General features: G+C 45.6%; 1 protein-coding gene across 3 annotated transcripts in view; it reads right to left on the reverse strand.

Annotated features, from left to right (window-relative positions):
• Positions 1-26,799, reverse strand: part of PDE1A (phosphodiesterase 1A) — a 432,756-nt gene that overhangs the window by 33,162 nt on the left and 372,795 nt on the right. For all 3 annotated transcript variants that reach the window (XM_075318894.1, XM_075318895.1, XM_075318896.1), the window contains 2 exons: positions 8,133-8,233; positions 2,939-3,064 (listed from right to left, as the gene is read on the reverse strand). In XM_075318894.1, coding sequence (XP_075175009.1) covers positions 2,939-3,064; positions 8,133-8,233 — 227 coding nt within the window. The remainder of the gene's footprint in view (positions 1-2,938; positions 3,065-8,132; positions 8,234-26,799) is intronic.

Here is a 26,799-nt window from a genome sequence, read left to right on the forward strand (position 1 = left end):
TAAGCTTTCTCTGCCATGAGAGCTCTTCTTAATGATGGCCCAGGTAACATCTGTGAAAGACAATTGTCAGTGTGTGCTTTGGTGACGCCAGGGTTCAGTACCCAGGTAGGCAGATTCACCCAGTCTCGTGAGACAAGTGCCTAGAACGAAGTGAGAAAAAACTGTAAAGAGTCCGTAGAAACACCCTGCACCTACTCTACCCATTCTTAGAGACTGCAAACTGATTATAGATGTATATCATGAGCATGTTGTATGCAAGTCTGTGCGTGTTGTGTAAATCTCTCTCCAGGTTTGGTCAGAGGCATTCCAGTGCAGAAAGCGATATTATTGTTGAGAAGCACATGAAGGTGGTATGTAAAGAAAAATGTGTTTACAAAAAGTGTATATTTTATAGAAAAGTGGAAACTAGTAAATCGTGTACAAAATGTATATGTTTTGTTTTCTTTTTGCAATAAGCAGGTCTTTATGTAAGATGTTTTTGGTTTAGCATAGACATGTATATTTTTATATAATTGACTGAATAGTGTGATAAACAGGTGTATTCTCCAATTCCAGATCTTAAATCAGAGCTATTAGCATATGGTCTCCAGTCAGGAAACTGATTGATCCTAAAGGACAAGCGAGAAAGAGCCATGAGTCAACACTAGAGGAGCTGATCCAACCACAGAAAAATCTATGGATCCACACCTCGCATTGCAGAAGGGTTAATCAACCAGAGCTGCACTGAGCGTTCTGCTCATACTTATCCTTTTCAGAAAACCCTGTACAGTCTTAGACCAGCATTGCCAGAACAGTTAGAAGAGAGGACTTAGAGAACCTTGAGACATGGGAAAGTCCAACTACAAAGGGTGAGGCCTCGCTTAGGAGTCCTTGGTCTCAAACCGGTGAAGAAAACCCCTTTCCCCTTTCCGCCCATGTTTCAACGTTCAGTTAGGCAGGTTTTTCAACATATCTTTCTACCTCTCTTCCTAAGGGAATACAGTACCCTTAGAATTTAGAAATGGCAGAAGTAAGTCTTTAGGGGGGACTGTTGAGGATAAAGAATTGAGTATCCAAAAATACTTAATTCAGCCATTTCATAGACTCAGATATATAGTTCAGTAGATGTGAACTAACACATATTTGTGAATGCTTTTGTTTCTTACTAACATGTATATATGTATATTGCATATTCTGTGTATTTTCCTTAGACTCAGTATATACTAGGATATATATATATATATATGTATAGCTTGAAGATGGCTGCTATTTCCTGTCCTACACCCAAGACAGATGGACAAAAGAAATTCCTGGAGCCTGGACTGACCAATCCAAGAAGGATGTGTAGATCTCTCTACGTCATGAAGCCCTGACCTACGATACCTGATTGGACTAAAACTTTTGTTTACACCCCCTTACTGCTCGGTCTAGAGTTTCTTTCAAACAATAAAAAACACACTTGGTTAAGAGCCAGTCATGGAGATAGATCTAACTGACTTGCTGTCTAGTTATTTAATCTCTAAGTGCACTCATGACATTTTTAATTAGAAACAGCAGCCGGATATCGAGAGATCCTTTGAGTCTCATCATCATCGTCATTCTAACCTTGACAAATATACTTTTTTTTTTTTTTTTTGCTAAGTAAAAATATATGTTGCTCCTCATTTTTATCTGGCATACTCTTCCTTCAACATAATATATATTTTTTAATTTGTATTAATTTAAATATATTAACATGTTGAATATGGAGGAATGTCAGTGATTTTAGTATCTATGACCATCGTGACATTTAATTGACAAAGGGAGTATTAGTGAATACTTTAAAAAAAAAAAAAATTAAACCTATATTTAAAGTACCTGGACATTTTTTATTTTCAGGGAGAAAAGTCCTAAATCAATCATTTTTTTTATATGGATTTAAAGGGTTACGCCCATCTCCAAGATCCTATCCCAATACTGTATGTAGTAGGTGTAATAATAATAATAATAATAATATAACCGAACGAAAAAAGAAGGAATTCCTTAATTTAATACAAAACAATAAATATATTTATTGATGCTGAATAAAAACACATAAAATTATCAAAGACATAATTAAAAAAGTAAAATAGCAGAGGGAACTGGAGCATATCCATAATTTAATAATTATTGAATGGTTATTAATAATACATAATTGGCATAATTTCTTTGAGGCACCTTTTTGCAGTATTGTTTTGCCAAAGTGTTTTAATTTTTAAATATTTTTTTTCAATTATTGCTAGCACATTTGTTATTATTTATCATTAAATATCAGCACATTGTTTGAGGCACTTTTTTTGCACTAGATTTATTTTGCTCCCCCTTTTTTGCCAATGATGTATTATTAATAACCCTTCAATAATTATTTAATTGTGGATGTCGTCCTGCTCCCGCTACTATTTTGCTTTTTTAATTATGTTATGTCTTTGTATGATAATTTTATGTTTTTTTTATTTAGTATCAATAAATATATTGTTTTTATTAACTTGGTATTAGTATTCATTTTTTCATACTTGAGTATTATTTTTTGGATTATATAATAATAATAATAATAATAATAATTAATAATAATATCTCCAAATAGAAATATAGTATAGTTCTCCTGATATAGCTCTTACCTCATGTGAATGGCATTACAGGACTTTTGGTATCCATGGTTATGACCATGAGCAACTAACTGTGATATGCTTGGTCATAACCATGGCTACCTAAGGTCCTGTAATGCACTACACATGAGGTAAGTGACATAGTGAATCAGGAGAACTATACTATATTTCTAATTGGAAGTATTTGCTAATATTCTTATTATTACACCTACTATATATTGAGATAGGATCTTGGAGACTGGAAAAAACCCTTTAATGTTATTATTTATTATATTTTTACTGAAATAAAAAAAAATGTTACACAGACAAGTTGTTTAGTAAATGTGGTACTTTACCTCCAGTCATCTTTGGACAAATTTGCCAAGACATTCATGTCATCCTCTTGCATAATACGATAGGCAGCACTTACATGATGATTTTCTAGAACAGAACGGTCATTGTACAGTATTGCAGCATCCGACCTAACAAGCAAAAGAAAACCCAGTTTGTAAACAAAAAAAAAGGAGAATAAAAACTATTAAATTTACTATATAGTGTAGTGGAAAATAGGTAAAAATTCCAAGTTTGCTGAAATTGCAAAAAGAGTGCAATTCCACAATTGTTTTTTTTTTTTTAATTTTTTTATTTTTTGCCATGTTTACTATATGGTAAAACCTGCCTGCAATATAATTCCCCAGGTCAGTACAAGTTCGTAGATACCAAACATGTATAGCTGTTTTATTTAATTGGTGAAAAAATATCAAAAATTTGCAAAAATAAAAAATAAATGCCGCTTTTGTCGCCATTTCTCCGAGACTTCTAACATTCTCAGTTTTCTAGATCTGAGGCTGTGTGATGGCTTATTTTTCCCTCTCTCCCATTTTAGCGTAGATGCAATGTTTTGACTTGTAAATGTGGCGTTTAATTTTTTTTTTTACCAATAAGACTACGTTATTTTATATTTTGATAGAGATGACATTTCTGAGCTCACAAATTGCAAATATGAGAATTTTTTTAATGTTTTTTTTTTCAATGAGGCAAAAGAGGGGTGATTTAAACTTTTGTATTTTTGTTTTCATATTTTTAAAAACTTTTTTTCCCCTATTTCTTTTATTGTTTTTCCTATTACCCTTAGGGGACTTGAAGCTGAGGTCATCCGATCGCTTGCGCTATACAGAGCAGGATATCAGCACCGCTCTGTATAACAGAATTCCTGATTTCCTATGAACAACAGCTCACATCCGGCATTCATATAAAAAGTTTGTTATGACAATGACGATGGTCATCAGATGACCACCGGCTGTCATGACAACCCATCGGCACCTAATGATCACTGATGGGAGCTGTGAATGGCGCGCACCACGTTGGCATATGTTAAATCCCACTGTCAGAGAGTGATAGCAGGATTTATCTAGTTAACAGTGGCGGGCCGATCTGCCTGCGGCTTTTAGAGGCACACGTTGGCTGATCAGATCAACTGACATGCAGGGAAAATTGTAGGTTCGGCGTGCGAGCCCGCATCAAAAAGAGAGACACGACCTATGACGTACCAGCCCAAAGCTTGCCGGTGCCGGTGAAAACAAAACTTCTTGTAAGCAGATTCTAATTGTGCCATATAATAGAAGGGATCACTACATGGCCCAGTGGATACAAAAGATGTGGAGTGACTCCAGCTACTATGCAGGAGGACTGACCTACTTGGCAGGGGAGTAACTATGAAACAGGGGTTGCAGTCTCTTCCAGACCCTAAAGTGTAGTGGAGTCCAAAAGGTCCCTTCATCCCATAAGAGCAGATCAAAACGTTGAATATTTTTCATTGGGGGCCACGAGCATCAAGATGACCCTGCTACTGAATCTGTGGGTCAACTGGCACTTGACACATTAATTAATAACCAAAATTCCATAAATACCATTATATATGATCCAAGAAGGCACATGTTTGCATGGGCCTAAAGAATATACGCATAAACTCCATGTTAATTTGCAAAAAAACAGGAGGGTAAGGAGTATAAATGCAAACTCTTTAGGACTTTGATCCAATGTGTATGATCTGCTTTAAAACACTCCTGTGTCCAAATATTTCTTTTACATACTTGTGATAGTGCTACATGGTATTCTTTTGATTTCCTTCCCAGTGCATCAACTTAATGTGTCAAGTAGCAAAAAACAGGAGGGCAAGGAGTATAAATGAAATATTTTTTAATAGAGTAAAAAGTGCAATTTTAATATATCCAAGTGATAAAGATTATGTCCATAAATATGACACAATAGAACAAAAGGACATTGATTACATATAATTTCTTGGTTACGGCAAGATGAAGGTAAATATTGGGGGTTAAGGTGGACATAATACAATACATGTATTGATGATAAAGTGCAAGTGCATGTATATATAAGAATCTCAAGGCAACCACAAAGGATGCAGCACAAATCAGTATTGGAGAGTGGCAAGGCAATGCTAGTCCCATGTAACTCGATTTGTATTAACGCAACAACTGCATGTGCAAAAATCCATGCTGAAAAAAATCAAATGTTGCTCAATGGGTGAATGGTAAAACCCCCTCTCCCCACAATATCAAACCCCAACGTACATTTCGCTTTCTAACAGAGATGTCATGCGGAATAACCAGCTTCCTCAGGGGGGGATATCTTTTTATTTTTGCACATGCAGTTGTTGCAATAATACAAATTGAGTTACATGGGACTTGCCACTCCCCATGCTGATTTGTGCTTCATCCTTTGGGGTTACTTTGAGATGTCCTTTTGTTCTATTGTGTCATAATTATGGACATAGTCATTATCACTTAGATATATTAAAATTGCACTTTTTACTCTAATAAAAAATATTTGCATTTATAGTACTTGCCCTCCTGTTTTTTGCTACTTGACACATTAAGTTGATGCACTGGGAAGGAAATCAAAAGAATACCATATAGCACTAACACAAGTATGTAAAAGCAATATTTGGACACAGGAGTGTTTTAAAGCAGGTCATACACATTGGATCAAAGTCCTAAAGAGTTAAATGTCCCCAATCACAGATTTTGCGGTGAAGAATGATGGGGCATGTTGTTGGATTTCAATCTGCCTATTCTTTTCTTGTAGTCAAAGATAAGCTGAAAGAGTCTGCAACCGGTTATTCCCATCTCCCCATAGAAATAATCATACATATTTGGATGATATCACGGCTTAGATAAGATGTGCGGGCTTCACACGGTACGATCTATCGTACCCGCCCCCGTCGTTTGTGCGTTACGGGCAATTAGTTGCCCGTGGCGCACAAAGTCGTTAAACCGCCGTCACACGTACTTACCTGCTGAGCGACCTCGCTGTGGGCGGCGAACATCCACTTCCTGAAGGGGGAGGGACGTTCGGCATCACAGCGATGTCACACAGCGGCCGGCCAATAGAAGCGGAGGGGTGAAGATGAGTGGGACGTAAACATCCCGCCCACCTCCTTCCTTCTGCATAGCCGGCGGGAGCCGCGGGACGCAAGTAAGCTGTGTTCATCATTCCTGGGGTGTCACACGGAGCAATGTGTGCTGCCCTGGGTACAATGAACAACCGGCGCAAAGTAGAATAAACGATTTTTTAAAAATGAGCGACCTGTACACGATTCGCGATTCGTAACTGATTTCACCACTAAAAAGTGATGGTTAAATCTTGCCATTCAATACACCCTTGTACCACCTGCACTATAGTGGGGGCAATCCTGAGACTGTATTAGGATGAGTTTATCAGATGTTTTGATCTATATTCTACTTATATTATAATATCACTTTTACTCCCTATTTATTTCTTACTTAATGATGCACCTTATATATGGTTATTTACTGTATTATGTCTTTTGCATAGATATGTGCACAGATTCTTGTTCCGGTCCGATAGCTACACTGTGGGCGATTACTGCCTATGACTAAGTTCCAGCATTGAGTTTGTGCGCATGCTCCAAAGCACGGCCGTGGGTTGTCATGACGGCGGCTACAGGGGTTGGAGCTCGGACGCCGTCTCCTTGACGACAGCCGACGCTCTTCCTCCACTTTCCGCTTTCGTGTCTTCCCCTGTTATGTTTGGTGCGGAGGACGCATGCGCCGTAGTATGACTCACCCGGCGTATCAGCTGATTTGAGATCAGCTGTTCATTGGCCACCGATATGTTCATATACCATCCCCCTACCCCTCCAACACACGCTCCCTGAAGAAGTTGTCACGAAACGTGCGTTGGAGGCGTGGGTGTGTGGACAGAGGTAATATACGCTACTCATAAGCTTATTTACTTAAGTGTTTGTAGATCTTTAATCCTTTTTGCCTGATATGTCCTGGGCTACTAGTTTTCAGTAGGTTTGTACTTTGCAGTAGCCTGAATTCCCTTTGAACCTGCTCTGCATAATCACATTATCTATTCACTCTTGAATTGTATAGAAACTAACTATCTGGGCTCCCCCTGTTGGTGGTTTATTGCTAATACGTGCACTTTTGCACTTTATAATCCCAGAGGCTGAAATACAGGCTGATTATTTATTCCTTGGATGTTTACAAGCACTGTCTCACTTTACATTTATTAATCCTTGGATATAATTTTTGATCTACCTTAAATTGTGCAATATTCTCTGTCCTCCCAATACCTGTTGGCATTTTTTATGTATGTTGTATGCTCTATGTTTAACAAAATTTGTTAATAAAATGACTGATTTTGGCCGTATACTATGGTTTTTGTTCCAACACAACAAAATCACTTTGTCCAGCTCACTTGCTTACTGCCGGAGACCGCTTATCCAGGACCGTGCACAGAAAGGAAGGTAGCAGAACTCATATCATAGTTAGAAAAAATCCAGCAACCAAGTCCATGGAAAAATCTTCATTAAAACTTCATTTTTTTATTCATCAAAACTTATAAAAAGTTTGTTAGAAGTTTATGAAAATAATATAGAAAGAATCTTTAGAGAAATAAATTCTATTATAAGGGGACTTTTTTCCACTGACTTTTTTCCTCTGAATTGGTTTACGATTTTTTTGATTGGGAGATTTAGTGATAGAGGGATAGAATGATAGGATGAGATATTTAAAAATTAAAAATAAAAATGAAAATATATAAAATAAAAATAATTTAACAAACTAAATGTTGGTTAAATGGGAATTAGTGCCGTAGGAGACTGTGGGAGGTCTTCTCTAGGACATTGGACATGCAGGGTTAATAGGAGAACTTCTTTGCTGCACCTTCTAAATTTTTCACTGGTTAATGACGTTCATGTTGGGGTTTCAGCCCCTTTTTATTGAGTCCATTTTTTTTCTCAAAAGAATTAGAGACGGATTAAGAACATGGTCGTTCGAAACGCGTCCTCTAGTGGGGCAGTTGTGATAATATGGTTTTTGTTGTCTATATTATGCTAGTTTTTGTCCGTTATGTTCATGAAAAGGTACAGTGTGGTTACTGAGTTTATCAGATGTAAAATATCAAGCATTTTGAGCCACAAAAAAATCTTACCTCACAATAAATGTCCCAATCATTATTAATGGTCTGGGTATACGCAACATAAAAAATGGATCTTACCTCGTTTGTATATGGAAGTTGTTTGTGGTCCCTGTGTGCTCATAGTCATGGATAGCAGCAGCTAAGATCATCGCCAAAATTTCCAGTTCTGTGAGCCAGTGCTGAAAAAGTCAAGGATTACACATAGTCAATATGCAGCGACTGAAACAGGACCTTACCTGGGTCACATATCTTATTTTACGGGGAGAGGTCACAATTAATCTTACTATATATGTTTAATGAATGTGTCATCCTTGAAATATCCTAATCTCCCAAACATTGCAGGAGAGTTAGCAAGTATGATATTAAAAACATAATCAGGATTTTATATTTTTTTCTATCAGCAAGGAATAGTGTGAAATAGAAGAAAATAAAATCATTTGCTAAAACCCCCAACGCTCCAACACCATCGAAACAGTAGTCATAGCTGGCCTTTGGTTATTATATTGCAGAGATTGTCACATACATCCACTTTACTGCTGCAGCCAATCGTTGTCCTCAGATGTCATTCCTGTAAGTACAATATCGCACAAGACCATTGAAACCAGTGATGCTTAGATAGCAGTGACAGTGTGCACCTGAGCTGTTCCTCAAGCTAGGGGTCTCAAGGCTAATCCCTGTCCACAGGATTACCTCTGAAGGCAGAGATGCCTGAGTGTCATAACTTACTAAGCCCCTGATTACGACTCACTTAAATGTCCCCCTCCCACTAAAATGGAGTTAAGGCTCATGAGAGCAAGGAAATACACAGAGAATTCAGGCAAGGCAACAGATATGACACGACTCCAAGATCTTTTCCAGTTGGAAGCTGCATTTCTACTAAAGGAACAACACCTCTGCTAAACAGACACAAGCTCCTCCACCATGGTCAGAAATAGAAATTCTATATCTGGCATGGAGTGAAGCCAGGGGTGGGTAGATATAAAGGAAGGGAAAAATAATCACAAGCTGCTGCTGAAGATTAAGAGAATTCTCAGCCAGGATGGAAAGAGTTTTGGTAATATATGACCACCTTTAAATAGAGATGTACCTGTTATATAGATCAAAGTCACCCAAAAAAGTCTAAAGGTCCATTTGTATTACAATATTCATGTGCAATCTGTGTTGTCTGTTGTTAACATTGCAATGGGTGGGAAAAGGTTTGCAAATTGTTCTTTGTTGTTTTGTGTTTTTTTCCCATACAAGAAAATCACTGCTGATAAAAACTGATAAACTGACAAAAGACGCACGAAAATCACATCCAAAACAATGACGGAAATCAATTGAGAAAAATGCCTGACATCTGAATGAGGCCTCACACTATCTAAAAAGCTTTTTGCTTCTTATTTTCTGCTTTAGAGTTTCCAAAATAACTAAATTAGAGGAAGAACAATATAAATTTCCTGTACTTTAAAGATATAAGAGAAAAAAAAAGCAAAAGACAGACATATCATTACCCTGACAATGTTCGAAGACTCAGACAAGTAATGATAGATTAGAAGTAATATGCCGCGAAGATTTTCAGACTGCATTGAATATGTATACATTCCAACATGTCACGTATCATGCACATTAATCATAATGTTTGCCTCTGATATATTTGCTCATAGTAGTTATGACTAAGTTGAAGGAAAGGAAAATCATTCGGAAGTACATGATACTGCTTTAGATATTAGATATACATTTCATTTTTTGTATTAACCCTAGAACGCATACCTGGGGCCTCGCAGGCCTGCTAGGTTACTTGTTTTCTATGGTAGGTTTCTATGGTTGCGCGTTCTAGGGTTAATTTGCTCTGGAGATTTTAGATGCTTTGAGCTATTTCTTGTCATCCTACAGAAAGCTTCATAGTTATAATTGTACGTACCCCAAGCTAAATATGTCTTCAATGAGAGGTCGAGGGTACTATGGTGCATGTAAGTCATCAGATTTCTTCAATCTGGATGTCATGATTCTACAATGGGTTGTTGTGGGTCTTAAACTGCTGCCAAAAAAAACACCAGATAGGGATGTGCCAAAAAGACTGTATGGCAATGCCCTACCACTGTGGGTTTCTGAGGGAACACCTTCTTCCCTGCCTTTACATCACTGATGGGTAGAGATGAGCGAACCTGAGGCTCTGTGTTCAGTGTTCGTACCAAACACAAACTTTACACAAAACACAGAGTTTAGATTAGGAGTTCGGGTGCTTTAAATATGAACACCACTCACGTGAGCATCGCTGTGCTCGGGTACACTTGGTGCTCAGTCCGGTGCGAGCCGCTTGCAGAGTTTGAGCTGCTTGCACTGGCGGGTGACAAGAGAGTGATCAGATATAATGTGCACCAAAAAGAAAGAATTAAAAAAACCTTGTTCACCTGCACCCGGAAGTGAACTGTTTATGGCTGGCTGCATGTAGGTGGAGACCCGAACTGCCCAATTAGTGACTTCCATTGGGGTTCATGTGAAGTCCAGGTCCAGAACCAAACTTCATTTAAAGTTCTGCTGAACTCACCGAACCAAACTTCCACGGGTCTTCTCATCTCTACTGATGGTGTTGCACAAGTCACTGTGTCTCCACGAGTCATCCTTGGCTGCTACACGACTACTTCTCACTAGTCCGAACCTCCCATGGGCATGATACCTACTGCATGAAAACCAGAATATAGTTCCAAACCCAAGAGGGCAATATTAGTACCACTCCAGGGCCACTAGATTTAGGGTGCTGTCTTTAAAGGCCACACAGGCATTCTTTTGAGTGTTATATGAATGACAACACACAGTTTTTCAAGATGCAGAAGATATGCCAGATTACAAACAATAGTTCTTTTAGACAACTAGTCTACAGCTATGCTTCAGATGGGAGCAGACATATCATTAGTACAACCCATGCAACCACACTGGGCTTCAAGGTGAAAGGGGGCCACTTCTGAAGCAGCCAGAAGTTTCTTCCAGACTCATAAAGGGTGCACTATGATGAACTATTGGACTTCAAAGTGACCATATACTGCAAAGGTGCCCTCTTCTGTCCATGTCTCGCCCTAGTCACAGAATCATCCCTGTATCTCACCAGTCAATAAAGTCTGGATGTCTCCACAAAAGGTAGATTGCAATTGAATCTTTCCACGGGAACCCTCTCTGTCTAATGGTCAAAGTCCAGGCGTTTCCCTCAACTCTCCAAACGTCTTTATCTGGGGAACTCAGCTTGGTAATCTTTTTTTTTATTACCCCGCCATGCATATTAGATAAAGTTGGCTGAACTAGCCAATTTTGGCGGGACCTAACTCTCCCCTGAAAGACGATTTCAGGGTAAAGACGGATTGGCATTTTACAATTTCAATGCTTGATCTTTTTTTCAGAGGGAATAAATCACTACCAAAGGTGATTGGCAGTTTTCTGGTCTCTGCCCACTGAATACACATGATCACTCTGTCGTTCTGACCACTCATGTATATGGGGAAGACGGGGAGATAGCTGTCTGTTGGTGGAATGTTCGATCAACACCAATCTCCATGGCCTGTTTTATGAGGGCTGTGAGGGGTCTATTACTATTGCAGCTCTCATGGCAGAACCCTTTGTGTGCACAAATGTGGCGCCCTGGACTAGCCAGGTCGTCACAGGTACTACAACACGCACCCCCACCCTGAGACAGGCACATCAGCCAGACACAAAATCCTTGTTGCCTCCCTCCAGGGGCTGATGTCCACACCAGGTGGGGTGGAGCCAGGTGGTTGGCCCCACCCACTGAGGAGTACAAAGTCCTGGAGGCGGAAAAAGGAAGTCAGAACAGTCTGAGTAGAGAGGAGTTAGGGAAGTGAAGGAGTGAAGTAGCAGCGGAGGAGTAAACTGACCGTGTCCGGGTGTGTGGCCCGGGCACTAAGAGCAAGGTTGGCAGACGGTGGTGGCCGATCAACGCGGAACCGTAGGAGTCACAGCAGCCGGCTGCGGGACCTGTCCATCCAGCCGTTTGGTTTACCAGAGACTTTGTGTACATTTGTGGCTGAGTGAGTACAACCGTGCCGTCCGGCACCGCGCTGCGCAGTCCAGGCGACCCTGCACCTCGCCAACCCTGCCTCCCCGTCACCTCACCGGGCCCTGGGACCACCAACCCCTACCCACGGAGGGGGGAAACAACATCCCAGCTGCGCCCTACCATCGCTCCCGGGATCCTCGTCACCAGCAGCGGTGGTGCCCGACCTTACCACAACGCGTGGGTGGCATCACGGACCAAATCCCCAAACCAAACTACCCCCTTTCACTCACGGGCGAGGAGCGCCGCTCGAGTCTCCGGATCCGGCCCACCGCTCGAGCCACCGAGCAGCCATCGCAGCAGCGCCGGACCCGAGCGTTAGCGAGCGAAGCGCAGCGGCGTCCTTCCCCGCCCGCGACAACTTGGCGTCACGAACAGGATCTTAGCGTTCTGCCTGCTGTTAGAAGTGCGCCTTGTGCACCGCCGGCGGTGTCCGGCCGAAAAATTTCAGAATCCGCCATCTTGGGCGCGAAGATTTTACCGCTCGATCATCTTCTCGAGCAGTGGAGGCGCGAAAGCCGAAGCCCCGCCCCTGAAGAGGAGGTGCTGAGAAGAGACCAAGGCGGGACGGATGGCGTCCAGCCGCATGTAAACCGAGGCCATAAAAGCAGGGGCGCCAGGACTCTGTAAACAACCCGGTTCCTGGAACCCTGAAGCCACAACACCATGTCAGCCCCGCCTGCACCGTTCGAGGCCCAGCAGCCCGCGCCCGGGACCGTGGCGTGGATGAGGGCCCGAGTAACTGAGTCTAACCAACGTCATCGGAATCAGATCCGTCTCCTGGCGGAGCAGTGGACCGCCGAGGTGGAAGCGCTGGTTGCGATTGCCCAGATGCACAAGATAACAGAGAACAATAGAGGAAAATAGGGTTTATTTGAGCCACGCCAATGATCACTTCTCAGGTATTCAGATTAATGGATCTTTATTTTGCACAGGTCTACGCGTTTCTGGAGTCTCAGCTCCCTTCCTCAGGACCATCAGGCATAAGAACACATCAATGAGATTTGATGTGTTCTTATGCCTGATGGTCCTGAGGAAGGGAGCTGAGACTCCAGAAACGCGTAGACCTGTGCAAAATAAAGATCCATTAATCTGAATACCTGAGAAGTGATCATTGGCGCGGCTCAAATAAACCCTATTTTCCTCTATTGTTCTCTGTTATCTGCCGTCTGGGTTGCTGCTGCCTTGATCAAAACTTTCCATGCCTGCATAGTAGTTGTGACTTTCACAACTTCACTTGGTGAGTATTACTGCTCCCTGTCTCTACCCCGTGTATTATTGGGGTAAAACCCTATTGCGCTTCTTCTCCACAGCTTTTTACTCATCAGATGCACAAGATGGGAGCCGATGTGACGGAGCTGGTGAGTGACCCACGCCTCCATGTCCCACAGGGACCGGCCACTGCGGCTTGGAGACCCGGTCCGATCCTGGCCCTTGTACCGTCCCTGCCACTACCCATGGGGCTCCCCAGCGCTAACCTGCCTGACCTGCTGCCCCGTGCCACGGCGGTGGGACCCGAAATGCTGAGTGCCGAGGGTCCGGAGGTCGGAGAGCTTGAGGAGGCTGCAGGCCCGGATTCTGCTGCGACTGGTAACGACTCACCTGGCGCAGAGGAGAAGAAGGCCCCGGCAGTCCGCCTGGCCCTAGAGGGAGCGCCTGACCGTGAGGGGGTTAGAAGTGATGATTCCGGACCTGATACAGAGCCAGTTTCGGAGTCCGAGGAAGCGGGTGAGAGTCTTCGTCACGGCAGTGGGCCGGTAGCTTTCTATGTCCTGCGCGCCGGTGGAAATGGATACCGGGCGGCCCTTTCCCAACAGGCCTGCTACCGCATGTTTGAAATATTGGCAGCAGAGGGTGAGGCTCCCTCAGAGGAAGAGTCGGAGTAGGCAGCCGTTCCTCCATTGCACCGTTGTCCCCGTTGGGACCACCAGTACCGTAACCTGTTAAGTAAATGAGTAAATGAATTAATCAACCGAGAAAGTAACCTGATTGACACCGTGATTGACCCGGCTGTTGCCGGCAAGTTGTCTCCGTAGGGACCCTTTGTACCGCTGCATGAGGAACTCTTCATGGACATGCCTGAGAACTTGCAGGGCACCGACGAACTTGTGGGATTGTAAATAGGTTGGGGCATGTTTCTGTTGCCGCCTCCGGAGAGGCAGATTGGAGGAAGGGCCCGCAGCAGAGGAGGCTCGGGCCTGGCCACCACTAGGACCGGTGGCCATCCTCCGGGGGTCAGGGGTCCCCCATGGACGTGGGGTCCCCTGAAGTGACAGCCGGGTGTGAGGCACCGTACCCGTTCTCGCTCGGGCAGCCTGGATCTGGACTGGGGTCAAGGGGTGCTGCCCATTTCTTAGGGGCAGCATCAGGGCTAGGTTGCTTGGGTGGGAGAGCAGAAGCCGTCCGTCCGTTATTATTAAAAGTATATGTATATCTATGTGTTTTGTAATGTTCAAGTGACCTGCCTCCCGTAAGGGAAGATTTAAAATGCATAAACTGTTGATGTTTGTTTTATATTTTTACAGTTAAAAAGAAAAATAAAACCGTTGATGGCCGGGCAGCCCGTGGATGGTCTGCATTTAAACAAGGGGGAATGTGGCGCCCTGGACTAGCCAAGTCGTCACAGGTACTACAACACGCACCCCCACCCTGAGACAGGCACATCAGCCAGACACAAAATCCTTGTTGCCTCCCTCCAGGGGCTGATGTCCACATCAGGTGGGGTGGAGCCAGGCGATTGGCCCCACCGACTGAGGAGTACACAGTCCTGGAGGCGGAAAAAGGAAGTCAGAACAGTCTGAGTAGAGAGGAGTTAGGGAAGTGAAGGAGTGAAGTAGCAGCAGAGGAGTAAACTGACCGTGTCCGGGTGTGTGGCCCGAGCACTAAGAGCAAGGTTGGCAGACGGTGGTGGCCGTCTGCAGGAGAGGCCGATCAACGCAGAACCGTAGGACCGGGGACGGGCGGTGGCCCGCCGGTACCGAACCGGGGAGCGAAGTGAAGCCAGCACACAGGCAGGGCCTGCGGACCCCGACCAGGCTTGGAGTCGCCATTAGAGGTCAAATCCGTCAGTGACCGGAACCCCAGGGGTTTCCTAACAGCCAAGACCCGATTGAAGGCAACTGTCCGACCAGCAAAAGGAAATACAGCTACCGCCACAACTACAGTTCCAAGGGCCAGAGCCTGTGGGCAAGAGGGCTCCTCCGGCACATATACACGCTGGGGAGCGGGTTACCGGTGGGAATCCATCGGGACCGAACATACACAAAGGCGCAGGGAAAGGCAGCCACCACCAACCGTCCGGGAGAAGTCACAGCAGCCGGCTGCGGGACCCGTCCATCCAGCCGTTTGGTTTACCAGAGACTTTGTGTACATTTGTGGCTGAGTGAGTACAACCGTGCCATCCGGCACCGCGCTGCGCAGTCCAGGCGATCCTGCACCTCACCAACCCTGCCTCCCCGTCACCTCACCGGGCCCCGGGACCACCAACCCCTACCCACGGAGGGGGGAAACAACATCCCAGCTGCTCCCTACCATCGCTCCCGGGATCCCCGTCACCAGCAGCGGTGGTGCCCAACCTCACCACAACCCATGGGTGGCGTCACGGACCAAATCCCCAAGCCAAACTACCCCCTTCACTCACGGGCGAGGAGCGCCGCTCGAGTCTCCGGATCCGGCCCACCACTCGAGCCACCGAGCAGCCATCGCAGCAGCGCCGGACCCGAGCGTTAGCGAGCGCAGCGGCGTCCTTCCCCGCCCACGATACATACAGTCAGAGCTTCACTTTCCACACTTTCTGCTAAAATATCCACATCAGTTGCACAGTACAATGCTCACCTCTGATCAAAACTAGTCTGGGCCCACACTAATGATGGGCTTCTCTACAACATTTGCAATGACCACCTACTGTAAAAGCTAAATCTCAGCAGAAAGAAACAAAAAAAAAGCTTTCCCAAGCCTTCATCTTTCCTCTACTCACAACCAATCCTATTTTTGGCAAAAGAAATTCTGACGTGAACACGCACATCAAATACCGTCACGTAATCAAGATCTTAGATCGGTCTCAAACTTCAAAGCCAGCGAGTCTGAGAGCCAAGTTTCTTATTAAGAGACAGACCTAAATACCTCTATGGTAATTAACAAAGTCATTTTTCCTGTGATGGTCTATGTCTACTTTGCATTACCGAGAAGGTTAATAAAATCCAATATTAGAAATAACAAAAACAGCTGTGACAATTACATCTGCTAATCTGGAGTAGTCAGAAATTACTATGAAGAAGGTGCAACGTGACAATTTATGGTCAGAGCAGATCCTTATTCTGAATCAGTCCTGCTAGAAATGAATATACTCTAATATCCAGGATAAACATTTGTCAAGGGAGAGGCTGTGTTGCGCCTTGTAGAGCATTGGAATAATGATTAATTTATATAGATAAAGATAATGCTTAATCAGTCTTCCTTCAGGGGGGTAATTATAGTGGTTGCAAGCAGTGGCATGACTAGAGTTCGATGAGCATCAGTGCAAAATTTGGACCTGAGAGTGGACCTGAGAGCCACCCTCCTCCCCGCATGTTGGTCAGATGTATGTATATGTATGTACACATTTAGCCTTCTAAATCTTATAAAGCCATATAAGTTGCCCTCCCCCCCATTATGTAGTAAAGTCCCCCATCCTGTTCTAATATACCCCATCCTGTGCTCCTTCCTGGTAAATATGTCCCCCATCCTGGTATATATCCTGGGCTCCTTCCTGGTAAATATGTCCCCCATCCTGGTATATATGTTCCCCATCCCAATATGTATGCCTCCATCCTGGTATGTCCCCCATCCTAGTAAAATTGTCCCCCATCCTGGTATATACTGTCCCTCTCCTAGGATATATGTTCCTCTCCTGAGTCCCTCCTGGTACATGCTGTCCCCCTCCTGGTATATATGTTCATCTTCTAGTATATACTGTCTCCCTCCTGGTGTATACTGTCCCCCTCCTGGTATATACAGTATGTGTGGCGCCCTGGACAAGCCAGGTCATCACAGAACTACACCAACACACCCCACACCCCGGTTAGGCACACCGAAGCCAAACACAAAATCCTTGTTGCCTTCCTCCAGGGGCTGATGTCCACACCAGGGGGTGGGCCAGGCGGTTGGTCCCGCCTACCGAGGAGTTCACAGTCCTGGAGGCGGGAAAAGGAAAGAGATCAGATTAGAGTTTTGAAGTGAGAGGAAGTAAAGTGGTAGTGGAGCAGTCTGAAGGCGGTCCGGATGTGTGGCCCGGACGGAACAGCAAGGTTGGCAGACGGTGGTGACTGTCTGCAGGAGAGGCTAATTGGAGCAAACCGTATGGACCGTGGACGGGCGGTGGCCCGGCGGTACCTGATCAGAGAGTAAAGAGAAGCCAGCACCATCCAGCAGGGCTTACGGACCCCGACAAGGCTAGGAGTCGCCGTTGAATTTGTCAAATCCTTTAGCGAAGGGAACCTCCGGGGTTTCCCAGCAGTCAAGACCCGATTGAATGCAACCGCTCAAACCGTAGAGGGAAACACAGTCACCGCCAAAGCTACAGTTCCCAGGGCCAGAGCCTGCAGGCAAAAGGGGCTCCCTCAGCCTCCATCCAAGCTGGGGAGCGGGTTACTGGTGGGAAGCCATTGGAACTGTAACACAACACAGGTGCAGGGAAAGGCAGTCACCATCAACCTGCCGGGAGGAGAAACACCGCAGCCGTCTGTGGGACCCGTCCATCCAGCCGTTTGTTTTACCGGAGACTTTGCATTCATCATTGGCTGAGTGAGTACCACCGTGCCGTGCGGCACAGCGCTGCCCCCGCGACCCTGCACCTCACCAGGCCCTGTAACCCGCCTGCCATACATCCCTACCTCCCTCACCGGGCCCCGGGACAACCAACCCCCTACCCACGGAGGGGAGAACCAACATCCAAGCTGCTCCCCGTCATCGCTCCCGGGATCCCCGTCCAGAGCAGCGGTGGTGTCACCAATCTCACCACAACTGTGGGTGGTGTCACGGACAATATCCCTAAACCCAAACCACCCCCTTTCACTCACGGGCGAGGAACGCCGCTCGAGTCCCCGGGGTCTGGCCCACCGCTCGAGCCACCACCGAGCAGCAGCCGGACTCGAGCAGTGGGTGAGCGCAGCGTCCCCTCCTCCGCCTGCGACATATGCTCCTCCCCTGGGCTCCTCCTGTGCATACTGTTCCCCTCCTGATATATACTGTAATCACCCTCCCCAGCTCCCACCTCTATAGGAGGTCTGCAGTGGCCGTCAGCTTTCATCGGCATCCATGCTATGGAAACTCATGACTTGGTTGTCTGAGGACACCCATTAAAATGTGGATGATATTTATGAGCCATAGAAATAAAACATTTTTATTATTATTATGAGCCAGAGTATAAAACCACTAACAAAATAAGCAGCTCTTCCTCCAGCAGAACTGACCTGCTCATGCATTACATGGCAAGGCTGGTTGTTATATTCTCGATGATCACAGCTAGTCCTGTAGTTTAAGGGCTTCTTAAAGGGAACCTGTCAGCAACTTTTACCCTCCTCTACCAAGACATTTATGTAAATGTTGGAGCATGATGATGCACTTACAGCTCCTCAGTCTCTGCTGTATTCCTGATCTAGCAGCATCCTCCTCGGGATCACTGACAGCTCAATGGCCGTGTACCAGAGAAAATGACTTGTCAATCAAATAGGAGAGGGTGCTGCCAGTTGATGAATAGAAAAGAGGCGGAGGAGCTGTAAGTGCATCACCACGCACCAATGCATTTCCAGACTGAAATTCGAAATGTGATCTCCGCTGCTGAAGCAGCACTTTGGTGGCGTCATAAAGAGATTGACAGAGTTATCTTTTAAAGGACTAAATGGTCATATACATGGTTTGGTGGGGATGCATGCTCAGCCTCCCCTCCATCCAGATCAGGCTTTGCAGCGCCAGTGGATTGTGCCTAGCAGTTGGACCCCAGTGTTTAGGAAGTTTTCCCCTATGTAATGAAGAGACCTTCCCGTGACAACCCATGTAAGCCAGGACATTGGTAATCAACATGGGGCAAATAATTTATGAAAATGAGCATTTTTTCAAGAAACTACAATTTTTATACTCGGGTGCACTAACAAGTTGCATAACATTGTATATAAGTATGTAGGTTCCTGCCTGAGAAAAGATTACAGGGGTTTCTTTTTGGGGATCACAACATTTATGTCCTCACCTTAGCCGATACCATCAATTGAAGATTGGTAGGGTCAGGTGCTCGATAGCCCTACTTTCCTCCAGCTGATTGACAATATTCTCTCTATGCTGTAAATAGGGAGAGCTGTCAATCAGCAGCAGGTGGGCGGAGCAGCCACTGGTCATCATATATACCAGCCACACAGCATTCAGCTCACGCCGATACCAGTATATATTGATTTTATGAAAAGTGACCCAGCAGTGGAATCCAGCTGTCTGTCATTACTTTATACTATGCTCAGATAGGGCCGCTTAAGCCTGATGGCAGCCTCTTCACAATGTCAATATGTCTGTGTAGCTTCCTTCTAACGAGACAGGATATGTTATTAACCCGAGTGCAGGAAATAAAATGTAATAAAATTCAAAACAAGTTCCGTGTATTTACTTTGGGAAAAGGCAGGTATATTAACGGCAAATATATTAAGGACAATGCAGAGCTTTGTGTGATAAATCATTTATATAAACAAATAGTACAAGTCATGTATGGAAATAAAGTGGAGGAATAATTCTAACCACACGATAATTTCAAATAGTGTGGGGTTAATAAATGTGGTTATGGATATGCAGTGTAAAAATATAGTATATACAAATAGATGTGTGAGCATGTGCTGGGGTTAATCAGTGATGTCTTTATAAAGGGAAAAATTTCACCCTGCAGCCATACTGTACTAATGTAACAAGTAATGCTACCATACGGCACACATAAATACAGGGGCGATACTGTACTAACATTATATGTAACACTACCATACTGCACACAAACACAGGGGCGAAACTGTACTAAAATTATATGTAACACTACCATACACCACACATAAACACAGGGGCGATACTGTACTAAAATTATATGTAATACTACCAGTACCATACAGCACACAAACACAGGGGCGATACTGTACTAAAATTATATGTAATACTACTATACGGCACACATAAACACAGGGGCGATACTGTACTAAAATTATATGTAATACTACCATACACCACACATAAACACAGGGGCGATACTGTACTAAAATTATATGTAACACTACCATACACCACACATAAACACAGGGGCGATACTGTACTAAAATTATATGTAACACTACCATACAGCACACATAAACACAGGGGCGATACTGTACTATCAATATATGTAATACTACCATACAGCACACATAAACACAGGGGCGATACTGTACTAAAATTATATGTAATACTACCATACACCACACATAAACACAGGGGCGATACTGTACTAAAATTATATGTAACACTACCATACACCACACATAAACACAGGGGCGATACTGTACTAAAATTATATGTAACACTACCATACAGCACACATAAACACAGGGGCGATACTGTACTATCAATATATGTAATACTACCATACACCACACATAAACACAGGGGCGATACTGTACTAAAATTATATGTAACACTACCATACAGCACACATAAACACAGGGGCGATACTGTACTAAAATTATATGTAATACTACCAGTACCATACAGCACACATAAACACAGGGGCGATACTGTACTAAAATTATATGTAATACTACCATACGGCACACATAAACACAGGGGCGATACTGTACTAAAATTATATGTAATACTACCATACGGCACACATAAACACAGGGGCGATACTGTACTAAAATTATATGTAATACTACGATACAGCACACATAAACACAGGGGCTATACTGAACTATCAATATAAGTAATACTACCATACGGCACACATAAACACGGGCGATACTGTACTATCAATATATGTAATACTACCATAAGGCACACATAAACACAGGGGCTATACTGTACTATCAATATATGTAATACTACCATACGGCACACAAACACGGGAGATACTGTACTATCAATATATGTAATACTACCATACGGCACACATAAACACAGGGGCTATACTGTACTATCAATATATGTAATACTACCATACGGCACACATAAACACAGGGGCTATACTGTACTATCAATATATGTAATACTACCATACGGCACACATAAACACAGGGGCTATACTGTACTATCAATATATGTAATACTACCATACGGCACACATAAACACAGGGGCTATACTGAACTATCAATATAAGTAATACTACCATACGGCACACATAAACACGGGCGATACTGTACTATCAATATATGTAATACTACCATACGGCACACAAACACAGGGGCGATACTGTACTATCAATATATGTAATACTACCATACGGCACACATAAACACAGGGGCTATACTGTACTATCAATATATGTAATACTACCATACGGCACACAAACACAGGGGCGATACTGTACTAACAATATATGTAACACTACCATACGGCACACATAAACACAGGGGCGATACTGTACTAACAATATATGTAACACTACCATACGGCACACATAAACACAGGGGCTATACTGTACTATCAATATACCATACGGCACACATAAACACAGGGGCGATACTGTACTAACATTATATGTAATACTACCATACAGCACACAACATCTGCTCCATTCTGTATTAATATGGCTAATGCTACTATGACGCCCTGGACCAGCCAGGTAGTCACAGATAGAGCCCCGCACAACACCAGTCCCCTAACAAGGTGTCAGCCGCCAAACCATTAAAACCCTAGTCACCTCTCTCAGTGCTTGATGGACACACCAGTGGGAGGAGCCAGGCAGTTGGCCACGCCCACCGAGGAGTTCAGAGATCCTGAGGCAGGAAAACAGTTTAGTTTAGTTTTGGGAGTGGAGTTTGAGAGTTCAGTGGAGGAGGCAGCTTCCCCAAACAAACCACCCCTTTTTCACTCGTGGGCGAGGAGCACTGCTCGAGTCCCCGGGTCCGGCCCACCGCTCGAGCCACCGAGCAGCAGCAGCGGACCCGAGCGTAGCGAGCGTGCCCCTCCGCCCGCGACAGATGTCGGCCCAGTCAGCCTGCCCGGCTGCGACGGGAACGGCGCTCGGCTCGGAAGACCTCTTGATAGCCATCCCGGAACCGGAGAAGACGACCGACAAGGAGGCTGCAACTCCTGCTCCGGATGCTGGAGCCGTGGCGGCATGGGATCGGTTGCCGCCGGGAACCACGGCCTAGTTGGAACGGAAGCTGGCGCATTTCTTTATCCAGGTACGGGTCGAGTCGATGCAGCAAGCGTTGGGCTTGAAGAAGGGGATGCAAAAGATGGTGGCCATGGTGTGGGCGAACAAGAGGCCTGCCTTCTGGAAAGCACCCCGGCAAGATAAAGCCATGCAGACCCTTCAGACCCACTGGCCCGTCAGGAGCCAGAACCCGCTCACAGATCCCGTATGGCCCAGCTCCCAGAGGAAACGGCGCTGCCTGTGGAGCCACCCCAGACTTCCGTGCAGGCCCTGAACCCCAGAATGCCCGGCATTTGGTTTGGGAAGCCCGACTGCCGACAGCTGAGCGTGGGGCCTCTGAGAGACTGCCGGGTCAGGAACTTATTACCCGGCCCGTGTGGGCAATACCCGGATCCGAACCCGATTCCTGGACTGGGGAAAAGGGGTGCTAACCTAGTTTTTAGAGGCAGCATCAGGGCTAGGTTTGCTTGGGTGGGCAAAAATGGAAAGAACCCAGTCCCGTCCTGTTCCCAGTTAATTGTTTGCAACGTTTAAGTAACCTGCGTCCCGTAAGGGAAGAAACCAGAAGTATGCTTAATTGTAAACACTGTTATTATAATTGTACATCTGTTATATTTTATCTTTTTCAGTTCAGAAAAATAAACGGTGGTGGTCGGACAGCCTGCGGACGGTCTGTGGTTAACCAAGGGGAAGTGTGACGCCCTGGACCAGCCATGTAGTCACAGATAGAGCCCCGCACAACACCAGTCCCCTAACAAGGTGTCAGCAGCCAAACCATTAAAACCCTAGTCACCTCTCTCAGTGCTTGATGGACACACCAGGAGGTGGAGCCAGGCAGTTGGCCACGCCCACCGCGGAGGCAGGAAAACAGTTTTGTTTAGTTTTGGGAGTGGAGTTTGAGAGTTCAGTGGAGGAGGCAGGCCTGTGTGACAGGCCTGTAGCAAACTGACAGGTGCCAGAGTTGGAGCCCGGGCACCTTGGCATACGGAGGCCTCTGTCTGCAGGAGTCGGGAAGACAGCTCGGTGGAACCGTGGTGGACCGGGACAAGGTAGTGGCCTGCCGATACCGACCCGGGGAACCGACTTGAAACCAGAGCACAAAGGGGGGTACTCAGACCCTGAAGCTAGGTCCAGAAGCTACTGGGGGCTAGCTAATTAACTGATTGCGGCCAGGACTATAGGTCCTCTCCTACGACGATCGAGCTACCCACCAGCGAGCCCGGATCCAAGCGGCTCGGCTGCAGCTGAGCACGGGGCGGTACAATACCATACATCCCATATACACATGTGCCATATTGTACCAGCATAACACTACTTGACAGCACACAAACACATGCACCATGCTGTATTAACATAAGTAATACTAACATAAATCACACAAACAAATGCACCATAAAGCACACAAATACTTTACTAATAGAATAGGTAATACGATCATGCATCACATATAAACACATGTGCGGTACCGTACTAACGTAACTAATGTTACCATTGGCAAACATAGACACGTGCCATACTTGACTAGCAAAATAAGTAATTGTAGGAGGTGGTCGTGCCCCCCCCCTTACTGTTTTAAGCTACTTCTCTGTGTTGTGTAGATAATATGTTTAGGTACCAAGTGTGCTGTTAATGCATTTGATAAAAAGATTACTGCTGCGAGTGAAGTGTGGGTTCTTTATGTAGCAGAGCCAGGACCATGAAGCGGCCGGCAACACCTACCGGTCAAGTAAGAGCAGTGGTGGGTTAGATGTTAGATAAGATAAAGGAGGAGTGACAGATGGCCTGTGGGTTGGTTAGAGATGTGGCGCCCTGGACAAGCCAGGACGTCACAGGTACAGCAACAACACACCCCACACCCCGGTTAGGAACACCAGAGTCACACACAAATCCTTGTTGCCTCCCTCCAGGGGCTGATGTCCACACCAGGTGGGGTGGAGCCAGGCAGTTGGCCCCACCCACCAAGGAGTTCACAGTCCTGGAGGCGGGAAAAGGAGGGCAGTTGAGTTTGAGAGTTGAGTTTGAGAGTTGAGGGAAGTGGTAGTGGAGCAGACTGGCCGTGTCCGGGTACGTGGCCCGGGGCACCAAGAGCAAGGTTGGCAGACGGTGGTGACCATCTGCAGGCGAGGTCGATTGACGCACAACCGTAAGGACCGGGGACGGGCGGTCGCCCGCCGGTACCGGACCGGGGAGCGAAGAGAAGCCAGCACCATTCGGCAGGGCCTACGGACCCCGACCAGGCTCGGAGTGGCCGTTAAACCGGTCAAATTCGTCAGCGACGGGAACCTCTGGGGTTTCCCAGCAGCAAAGACCTGACTGAAGGCAACCGCTCAACCGTGAAGGGAAATACAGCTACCGCCACAGCTAGAGTTCCCAGGGCCAGCGCCTGCGGGCAAAAGGGGCTCCTCTGGCAAATACACCGCTGGGGAGCGGGTCACCGGTGGGAAGCCATCGGGGCTGAAAACACATCAAAGGTGCAGGGAGAGACAGTCACCGTCAACTTACCGGGAGTGACCACCGCAGCCATCTGTGGGACCCGTCCATCCAGCCGTTTGTTTTACCAGAGACTTAGTGTACGTTACTGGCTGAGTGAGTACCACTGTGCCGTCTGGCACTGCGCTGCCCCCGCGACCCTGCACCTCCCCAACTCCTGCCATCCACCCTCCAGTCGCTATCACCAAACCCCCCTACCCATAGAGGGGAGAGAAACATCTCAGCTGCTCCCTGTCATCGCTCCCGGGATCCCCGTCCAGAGCAGCGGTGATGTCCCATTATCACCACAAACCGTGGGTGGCGTCACGGACTACATCCCCAAACCAAACCACCCCTTTCACTCACGGGCGAGGAGCGCCGCTCGAGTCCCCGGATCTGGCCCACCGCTCGAGCCACCGAGCAGCAGCAGCGCCGGACCTGAGCATGGTGAGCGCAGCGCCCTCCCCGCCCGCGACAGAGAGATGGGCTTGGTGAGAGGGAGTTCTGCAGAAGGGTTCGAGGAGTAAAGACGTGGCATGGTGTCAAGAAGTAGTCAGTGAACCCTGAGGTAACCTGTTAAAAGTTATGGAGCCTACGGCTCACCCGGGTGGGCTGAGGGAACTCACATGACTAGACAGCCGTCGGGGACCAGAAGCGGACAGCAGTGAGAAGAAACATGGGGGAACAGAGACACAGGTGCCTGGCAGCTTGCAGATTAGTTCAAAGATAGCGGGGATAGGTCGAGTGGGAGTAACTCAAAGAAACAATAACCACAGAACCATCAGGAGTGAGGCCATGTCTGTCATTGTGTGGAAAGAATAAATTGTTCAAGTTTTGTTTTGCCAAGAGTACTCTGGTGTCATGTATTTGTCAGTGTCTAGGGTGGGGACCAGCTGCGGAGTGATGGACACAAATACAAAGAAAATAGTAAATGGTGTACACCACTCTTGAAGCCCTTCACATACACTGACTCTCTCTGGCAGAGGAGTGGGAGCCCCCACAGCTTGACATCGGTGGCATCATTCATAATACTGCCATACAACAGACAAATACATGAACCATACCATACTAACATAAGTAATACTACCATAAAGCACAGAAACATATGCACTATACTATACTAACATGACTAATGCTACCGGATAGCATGCATAAATACATGCTGTACTGTACAAAAATAATAAGTAATGTCACCAAACAGCATATATAGATACATGTGCGATACTGTACTAACATAATAAGTAATACTACTCCATACAGCACACATTAACACATGGGCCACACTACACTAACATAACTAATACTACAATATAGGATGGATAAGCACATGTACTATACTGTATTAACATGATAAGTAAAGGCACCAAAAGCACTTATATACACATGTGAAATACTGTACTAATCAGATCAGGACCAAAGTAGATGTGAATCTGTTACTGTGCTGCTGAAGATGTGACATAAATCCTGGAAAGTTGAATGAAGGTGGTTTTATTCAATACGTTTCGAAGTGTCACCCCACTTCTTGCTCAGGAAATCAACCGATGTGTGACGCCCTGGGCAAGCCAGGGGTCACAGGTCATCACACCACCACACCCTACATCCCAGTTAGGAACACCAAAGCTACTAAAATCCTTGTTGCCTTCATCCTGGGGCTGATGTTCACACCAGGGGGTGAGCCAGGCGGTTGGCTCCGCCCACCGAGGAGTACACAGCCCTGGAGGCGGGAGGAACCAGTGAGTTAAGCTAGGGAGTGAAAGTAGAAGGAAGTGGTAGAGGAGCTAAGTGAAAGGGAAGTGGTAGTGGAGCAAAGAAGAAAAGGAGTAAAAGTGAGCGTAAAAAGACCTGAAGTTAGTCCAGCTAAGTGCAGGACAGTGTCAGC

Source organism: Anomaloglossus baeobatrachus, chromosome 7 (genome assembly GCF_048569485.1).
Source record: "Anomaloglossus baeobatrachus isolate aAnoBae1 chromosome 7, aAnoBae1.hap1, whole genome shotgun sequence".
Taxonomy (NCBI): domain Eukaryota; kingdom Metazoa; phylum Chordata; class Amphibia; order Anura; family Aromobatidae; genus Anomaloglossus; species Anomaloglossus baeobatrachus.